We start from the raw sequence: 8,916 nt of genomic DNA, 5'->3' as shown, positions 1-8,916 counted from the left end.
GGAGACGCGCGCGCCCCGGGCCCGGCCCCGCGGAGCGCAGGCGCCTCCGAGCCCGGCGACCACAGCAGCCAGCGGCCGGGCAGCTAAGCCTCGGATTCGTGATTTCGGGCGGAAAGTAGTAAGGTGGGTGCGTGAGGGAGACGCAGGCGCACGCAGAGCTGGCCCTCGGCAGGTGCGTGGTTCGTCAGTCAGAGCCGTAACATTCATGGTTATTGTTTTAAAATGTCCGTATTGTCAAACATAGCGAAGGTACGGAAAAGAATGTAAAAAATAAACATGCAGCTTAAAAGGCTCGCAGAAGGACGTGCAGCACGGCCGGAGGAGCGCGCCCTGTGCCCCCCCGAGCCCGGCGCGGGTCGCAGGTCATGGCGCACCTCCCACCCCGGCACTTCCGCCCATTCCGCCACCCACGGAGCTGCCTTCTTGCTCGCCTTAAGCTTGTTACTACTTAGCTCTGCGTCCTCAAATTTCAGTTTAATTCTGCCTGTTCGGGAACTTTTCTAAATGGAAGCATGCAGTCTGGCTTAGGGCTGCTTTGACTCCACACTGTGGAGATCCATCCATATTGTTGCATTTAGCTGAAGGGTGTTGATTTCACGGCTGGATTCCACTTTGTGAATATGTGTCGCTGTAGTTACTTTGTGGCTGATGCATATTAGGTGGTACCCAGGCCTGGGATCCTAAACACACATTTCAGCCGCCTGTCTACCTAAGGGCCAAGAGTGATTAGCTTTTACCAAATGCCGCCAGCATTTTTTCCAAAACGATGGCACCGATCCACATTCCCACAGTTACACTCGAGAAAGTGAAGATGTGGATCTGAAGGGCCTGGAGCAGGGGAAGGGGAAGATTCTGGCAAAGCAGGCAGGGGCTGTGTCACACGGAGCACTGTAAGCCAAATCCAGGATTGGGGACCACAGGCAAATGGAAATGGGGAGTCAGTGAAGGGTTCTGAGCAAATCAGGCACAAAATCGGATTTGTGCTCACGCAGGATGACGGCTGGGTGGAAAGCCAGTGAGGGAGAGAAGTGATTCCAGGGGCTTTTCGGGTAGTCCGGGCCTCCAGGAGGGTGTGGGAGGGGGGCAGAGGCTGAGGGAGGGTGGGGCGGCGCGTCCGGGAGGCCGACGCCAAGGATATCAACGGCCTTTTAAGTTTCTCTGTGGAGGAAAAGCTGGTTTTCCTGTATTTACCTAGGGACGCCCTTGAGGATTCCCGAGGATTAATAATGACCGCCTTCCACGCTAAATTCTCTGCAGTCAGGGCTCCTGTGCAAGAGGGATCCCTCCTGACCCCCAGGCCAGAGGGATATACAAGTCCTTGCACCCAATGTGCAGATGCCATACGTGGTTATAGCGGGAGGGAGTAAGCACGCAAGTTAAAACGGTAATGAGCAACTTTGGGTCGCATTTCGCCTTCTGACTTCTAATTAGTCCCAAGCAGGGGACCAAGGAGGTCACCACTGGCTGGCTTCCCTGGAAAAGGCTCCATCAGGGAGCGTGAAGGATGGAGGATTTGGGGCAGAGGGAGAACGTTCTGGCGCAAATGGGGCAAGTACAGCAATGCACGGAGCACTGTGATGGGGTCGGTAGGAGCTCGGCGGAGCGAATCCGGGGAGGCCCCCGAGCGCTGGAGTCCGGGGCTCTAGTCCGATCTCATCACTGACGGCAGCTCAGATTTCCCAGGGACGTACTAAGTTTTTTTTACACGGATTACCCGGGTTCTCGGCCGGGAGGTGGCGGTGTGGTCGTGTGCAAGGGCCGGGATGCGTTCAAGTTCAAGCTCCGAGAGCCGAGCAAGCTTCCCGACATTCATGTTTTGTTAATAACTTAAAAAAAAATCCAAGCTGGGACCCTGGGGCCCCAGGACGTGGACCCCAGCACCTGGTCAGCGCCGGGCCCAAGCCCTCCCGGCCGGGTGCGGGTCAGGCGGCAGAGGGCCGCGCGCGCCGCGACCCCGCGAGCTGCCGGAACGGGCCCCTCACACGCCCGCGGCGGCGGCGGCGACAGCGAGGGGCGTGTCTCCCCGGCCGGAGGCGTCGCTCTTCTGCGCGTCGGGGAGGGGCTCCCGCCCGCGCCGCCGCCGCCCGCGCCGCCGCGCCCCCACCGGGCGGTCCCCGGCTCCCCCGCGCCAGACGCCCCGCCCCGCCCCGCCCCCCGCCGCCTCCGCCCGCCGCCAGGGCCGCGTCGGGTAAACCTGTTTGGCGAGGCGGCCGCGCCGGGGCGGATCGTGCGGCCGGCGGCTCCCTCGCGGCTCGCGGCGTCGGGGCCCGTGGCGCGCGCGCGGCCGCCCCTCGGCCCCGGAGCCCCTCGGCGGCGCCACCATGTACTCGGGAGCCGGGCCCGGTGAGTGCTCGCGCTCGGGCGCCGGCCCGGCCGTTCGTTCGCGCGCTCCCCCCGCGGCGCCGGCGGCGGTTGGCGGGTCGGGCGCGAGCGCGGCGCGGGCGGCGGGCCGGGGCCGGGCCGGGGCGGGGGCGTGGGGGCCCAGGGGCTGAGGCGCCGGGAGCCGGGCGGCGGGCCGGGGCCGGGAGCCGGGAGCAGGGCCGCCGCGACCACTCGGGCCCGGGGCCGGGGCTGCGCGTCCGCGGCCTGGGCCCTCGGCGCCCGGCCTCCCCGCGTGTAGGCCCGAGGCCTCCCGCGCCGGGCCGCGGCGGGTGCAGGCGCCGGGGCTGCGGCGGCGCCGGGCGCGGACGGCGGGAGAGGGGCCGGGGCCGGGGCCGCGTCGCCCCCGCGAGCCGCGGCGAGCCTGCGGCGCGCTCAGTTTCGTTTTTCTTTTTGCCAGCACTTCTGCGGCCCCTTCTCTGCAGGAAAGTCTAGAAATGGTGCATTTGGTCCAGTTTCTGTCGGTGGTTAGGACTGTAGCCTGAGGGGGATAGGAAGCGGACCCTAAACCCTAAAACTGCGCGCATCTCATTTTCATTCCAGACACGCTGGCTCCTCATTCAAGTGCTAATTGCCTTTTGTAATTTACTAGCAGAAGGTAAGGAGATGTGTTGATTTCCTTAGTACCCCTTCCCTCTAGTAAGACTCTCTTTGTTTGGAAAAGTTCTAAAAAACTTAACAGCAGTAACATTTCCCCACTTTTCAAAATGCAGAGGAGAAGGGCCGCTGACTTGCTGGGTCAGGAAAATGGTCAAGTGTCGTAAAGCTTTTTCACCTTCTCCCGCCAGGCACGTGGCTCCTAAATTTCCCGGCTGGCCCTGCCACTTGGACAGGGCATTGCCTGTCCCCTTTGTCCGCCAAGCTCCAGCAGGCTGCAGGCCCCGCAGGGCTCCCGGCTTGGTCCTGGCCTTCCACAGCCTCTTGCTGATGGGGCCCTGGCAGGACCTATTTTAGACCTGCTCCAAATTAGGAGCCTGGAAACCCCTCCTGATGCACTGGGGCCCCTTCGCGTTGTCCCCCACTGCTGTGTCTGTAAGCAGCTCTGTGCCTTGTGGACATAAGTGTCTTTACTTTCTGACGTCACTTAGAAAGCTCCAAGGCTGAGCCTGACCAACTTTGAAACCCTTACAGGCTCTCAGCAATTTGATTAAAGAATGGCTTTAATCCTGTACCTGGGAGGGGACTTGGCCTTGGTGGGGAAGGGCCGTGGGCTCTGTTGTCATAGTCCTGCGGGCAGATCTGGTTTCTTGAGACCCTGGGCCCGCAGCCCCCACTGTGAAATGACACGATGCTCCTCAGCCAGTTCGTCTCTGGGAAGGAAACCAGCAAGTGGCAGCCACCACCTGTACCGGTTTTCAGATTTTCAGTTTGGAAGTCGAAAGCCCGGAAAAAGTGAAGAATCTTGAGGAGGGTCAAGATTTTGTGTTGTGTCCTGTGTTGACTGGTCCGTAGGGCAGCTTGCTCGGTGGGTGGTGCTCACTCTGAAGATGGACAAAGAGGCCCAGAGAGGTTCTGGACCTTGCCAGAGTCGTAAGGCCAGTGAGCATTAGGACAGTGTGATCCCAGGCTGGCTGTGTACACTCTCCTCAGAGAGGCGGCTGTCAGTCCTTTTGACCTTGACCCACAGTAGGAAGTACCTGTTATATCTAGACAGGACAGGGCACGTGTGCACTCACAGACAGTTGAAGCGAGAGCTTCAGGAAGCGCGCTTACCCTTAACAGTGCTGTGCACGAGGGTATTTTCCCATCTGTTTTGTTTTTAAAATGCTTTAGTCCTCTGGGTCTCCAGGCTCATTTCTGGTCACTAACGGCTTTTAGAAGACTCTTGCTGCAGTGTGGGCCTTTGCATTGTGGACTGACGGCGAGGGGGCCCCATGGTTCACAGGTAAACCTGCCCTGGAACAAGACAGCTCTGGTTGAAAAAATAAATGGCTCTGTAGACTAGTTCTGAGCTAATGGCAGGGTGGGAATGAACCCGAATCTCAGGCCAAACAAGTGTGCTGTGACTATAAGGCCGAGGTGCAGCTCAGTTTTACTCTACACAATGATGCTTTTAATATTGTTGAAAGGGAATTTTTGAAACAGTATCTCTTCAATGAAACTCTTCGTTAATACTATGTTTCCTGTTTTAGAATAATGAAAAGAGATTTTATCTGGGTTGCAGAAAAGTTACAAATAGCTTTGCTGTTTCCAATTTTAATACACATATTAAGCGACTTATTAAGTAAATTAATTTACTAAATAGAGTTCTCAATAGGTCTGTGTTATGCCCATTGCATACATGAATTAGCATCTGGACTCCACAGTTATGTTTGTTAGTATTTCTTAATATTTTGAATTATACGATAGAGTCAGTGGTTTAGGATGGGTGGGTTTTCCAAGAACCCAGACCTTCCTAGATGAACGGTTAGTTTTTGGTTTTTATTTTAAAGTCAATTAAAGATCTTAAACTGTGTCTGACTTGTTGCCTACTCCAAGAGGATTGTTTCTGTAGGTTTTACTGAGCCCACACTCCTGCAGGCTTTATACCCCTGCTAGACTTGCCACAGAGTATCTTCTGTGGCATCTAGGACTTGTTTGAGAGTAGTCTAAGCAGGATTGTGGCTGAGAATAACCGACTTTCACTGTGGTTTCTAGTACTGTGCACTTCCTACGCCCACATCCCCCACCCCCGGTTATCTCAGGGAAGATATGACGCCGTCTCCCAGTCGTGGTGACTTTTGCCATATAGCAGATGGCCCTCTGCCTCTGGCCAGGCTGCTGCTTCCTGGAAGACGTGGTTGGGTGGTCGTGCAAAGTCCCCTTGGATCTGGTATAAGCCTTGAGGAAGGATTTAAATAGGTGTGTAAGATAAAACCATGTACAAGCCAACTCTAAAGTGCAAGGTTTCCAGAAGCAGAATTTGTTTCACTGTTGCTAACTTGTTAACAGTTCAGTGTCCAAAGCTTTAATAATGTCAGTTATTCTTTATCATGAGCTATGCAACATTACTGTAACCAGTCTGAGAAAATACATTTTTGTTTCCTGAATTGTTATTATGAATTGTTACTGTGAACGCTGAAAATGTAACAATTTTTTAAATAGCTTCTATTAAGAAATAACTTAAAATGCACAGAAGTAGAGTGACTAGCAGTGTGCTCCCATTTATCCATCATCAAGCTTCAACAATTTCCAAGATTTTCCACATTTGCCTCAGATATGCCCATTGCCCCCTTCTCTCGGTGGAGGTATTCTAAATCAGATTCCAGACCTGTCCTTTGGCCTCTGATCCCTTCGTGCCATGTCTCAAGGACAGGGACATTTTAAAATCCAGCGCCATTATCACATTTGACATTTCATAATCAATTTCTCTCATCTTGGAAGTGTATTTAGGGTTCGTTGTTTTGGATCCTGGATTTTAATAACAGTTCTCACATAAATCTGACTTTATGTCTTTTGAGGTTCTTTAATCTGAACTACAGAGCTAGCCCCCACCCCCTGCTGTTGACTTGAAGACATTTAGGTCTTTAAAGTCTCACTTCTTTAGAGTCTGTACCTCCCACCATTGCCCCGTTTTCTTTCATTAATCAGTTCTTGAAAGAACCCAGTGGGCAGGGTCCCTCTGTTTTGTTGAGGAAGGCTGGTTGGAGACCCAGTTGCTTGTGAGTTTGATTCTGACGCGTTACTCTCAGCCGTGGTTTGGACAGGCTGTCCTCGGTGTCCCGCTGCAGTGGAGCCCTGTGCGACGTGGCGCTGCCCTTGGTGGGGCTGGGGTGCAGCAGGCAGGCTGGTGTGCAGGCGGGCGCACTGTGTTCCGTCTTCCCTGGTGGGGTCAGGAAGGCCTCTGCGGCGTGAGGTTGGGACAGCCCCTCGGGCCGCTGCTTGCTGGCTCCTCTTTCGGGGTGCCTCCCAGCCCGGGTTTGGTGCCATGGTCGGGGCGCGCTAGCCACTTAAAATGCCTTCAAGCTACACTATCCTAATTTTTTGAGGCCTTTTTTCTCTACGAGTTTAAAAACCAAAGGCACTGTTTGCTCTTGGGGCCGAACAGCTGTGGCCTTCGAGTTGACCTTTCCTTGGGGCTGTGCTCTGCATGACCGTGCGCTTCACCGCTGAACCTGGAAGCTTGCGCAGGTGAGATGGGGAGAGCGTGGCACGCACAGGGGCTGTCCGGGCAGAGCAGGATGGATGTCTCTCTAACAGCGTGTCTTCAGTCTCAGGCTTGTAGATAGACTCAAAAATAAAGGGCTTAAACATTTCCAACTTGTTTCACTCTAAAGTGGCTTTGCGCTTACTGAAATGCTCATAAAGTCCGAAGGGCTCAGTGGCTTATGAGGTGTCTCCACCAATTTGTACCCAAGGGTCCTGCTGCGGCCCGCAGGCCCCTCTGGGCTGCCCACTGAGCATGGGTGGTGGGGGGCTGAGAACCAGGAGCCCCTGCTTTCCGTCTTTTATTTTGTTCAAGGTCTCGGCCCGGAGAGCAGACAGACTGGGAGTCTGGTTGCCAGCTCTAGCCCTGCCCTCATCTGGGGTCTCAGTTTCCCCGTGAAAGTAGGGAGTTGGGCCTGGCTGGCTCAGATTGCCAGTGTCCGGGTCCGGTGGCGCGGGCAGGCCACAGGGAAGGTGGCCCTCTGCCCGTGAGAGGCCTGTCTGCTTTGCTGAGCACGTGGAGTCAGGCTCCGACTCGCCCCGGAAGGGTAAGCCCAGCGCACTGCAGGGGGATGGAGGGCTGTGGCGCAGCACCGGCAGGGCATGGTGGAGAGGGCACGAGGCCCTCTGGGCGGGAGGGCTGTGGGTGGAGTGATGGCAGCACCCCCTGGGGCGTGACGTCAGGACAGGTCGCTCGGTTTGGGCCAGAGTGGATCTTGTCCTCTGTACTTGATGGTAGACTCCACTTAGTGATATCTGCTGGTGGCCAGCTGCCAACCATCCCTTATTATCTGGAGGACTTTGGCAAGTTATATAGTTTCCTATGCCTCAGCTTCGTCCCTGGAAAATGGGGAAAATGGCACTGACCTCAGGAGGCGTGTGCTGAGTAGGGCGACCCGGACCCTGGCAAGGACCTGTATGCAGTGTGGTCTCGCCCTGCCTCCCCTCAGCGAGTTTGTAAAGCATGAGTGAGAACCCAGCACAGGGTCGGCCCAGTCGGCCCAGAGGAAGCAATCCACAGTGGGACTGGGGCTGGCCACGTCCTCGGGGTGGTGACTGCGTCGCTCAGATGTTTGTGTGAGCGGCTTGGTGGGGCTGCGAGGTGGAGACGGGGGTTGCTGCGTCTGGCCTTGTTACCGGCAGACGCCAGGGGCCGCGGGACACTGGCGGGCTTCGGGCAGGAGGACATGTGGCATTTGGACAGTTTGAGTGAGGTTCTGGGAGGCTGAGGCAGGCTCTGGAGAAGTGGTTGGAGCAGGCTCAGTGAGGGGGCGCTGGGGCCACGTGTCCTGGGTGATGGCTTTGTTAGGCTGGGTTTGAGACCCGTTGGCCTTGAGAGTGGGCGCTGGGAGAGGACGTAGAAAATGAGCCAGCACAGCCGCCCCACGTCTGCCTCCCGCAGCCCCTGCGTTAGGGGTGGGACCGAGGGGCAGCACAGGGCAGAAACTGGAGGGCAGCCCCCAGAGCGGGGGGCCACGTTTCTAGGAGGTGAGAGTGTGGATGCCCCAGAGTGGACTTTGCGACGGGCCCCTAGTCACGCTTACCTGTGGCTGCCTTTTGTGCTACGGCGTAAAGACCGCCGACATGCTGGCCCTCCTCCCTCCGGCTGTCCTTGCTGCAGTTCCCGTTTGCTCTGAACGTGACCTGCACTTGCGCTCCAGCGGGGCAGAGGAGACGGAAGGTCACTCCTGGGAGCTGCAGTCAGTTCTCAGTGAAAGTTCTTTGCATCCGTCTTGGAAGAACCTGTGGCCGCAAATAGAACCGCAGCAAATCCTAATGCAAACCGGCCAGTCTCGGGAATCCGGGCGGCTCCTCGCCTGCGTCTCTGTCACTGCATCTGCAGGGCATCCCAGTCCCCCGGGGCAGTCCCTCAGGGGCAGTGTTTTGTAGTTTTTCAGGTTATTTCCGGGTGTTTCGGCTCTGAGCTCCAGTACTTAGAGGGTTGCACATAAAAGGTCAAAATACTGAGGCTCCCAGGCCAGAGGTGTTGGAGATGTCCCGTCAGCTTGAGTGAAGCTCCCGATGGCTGGATTTTACTGTACCTATACCGTGCGATGCTCAGGCGTTGCTAGACAAGCTTGAGCCCACCAGCGTGTTCACGTGGCTGAGCGTGAGGCGGGCGTGCTTGTGCAGTCTCCAGCGGGCCAGGGGGGGTGGGAGACCCCGCCTTGGGAACTCGCCCACCACCTTCTGCAGCCGCTCGGGTCAGTCTTGCTCCAATGGAGCTTTTGTAGGACCCGAAGGTGGCAGGGTGCTCCTGAGCTGGCTCTTCCGGGCGGGAGCCTCCGAGCCCCGTTTCTGGACAGTGAGGGACGGCACGATAGCACTCTCTAGGGGCGAGGACCTATCCACATGCAGCGGGCTGAGCCGGGCATGAGGGGACCGAGCGCCAGGGGACAGCAGCTTCCGGGG

At 56.9% G+C, this 8,916-nt stretch overlaps 1 protein-coding gene across 6 annotated transcripts in view; it reads left to right on the top strand.

Moving 5' to 3' along the window:
• The window catches only part of AGO2 (argonaute RISC catalytic component 2), a 115,438-nt gene continuing 106,522 nt past the window's right edge, over positions 1-8,916 (top strand). The window contains exons 1-2 of one of the 6 annotated variants that reach the window (XM_036923041.2): positions 2,170-2,343; positions 2,923-2,977. Coding sequence is in view for 1 of the 6 variants with exons in the window: in XM_036923006.2 (XP_036778901.1) it covers positions 2,322-2,343 (22 nt within the window). In the remaining 5 variants the exon portion in view is untranslated. Of the gene's footprint in view, positions 124-150; positions 173-2,169; positions 2,344-2,922; positions 2,978-8,916 lie in introns of those variants that run through there. The other 5 variants (XM_036923021.2, XM_036923031.2, XM_057497649.1 and 2 more) reach the window with 5 other exon arrangements.

This window comes from Manis pentadactyla, chromosome 3, assembly GCF_030020395.1.
Source record: "Manis pentadactyla isolate mManPen7 chromosome 3, mManPen7.hap1, whole genome shotgun sequence".
Classification (NCBI taxonomy): Eukaryota; Metazoa; Chordata; class Mammalia; order Pholidota; family Manidae; genus Manis; species Manis pentadactyla.
The sequence above is the reverse complement of the archived record's forward strand: the minus strand, read 5'-3'. Positions and strand labels throughout refer to the sequence as shown.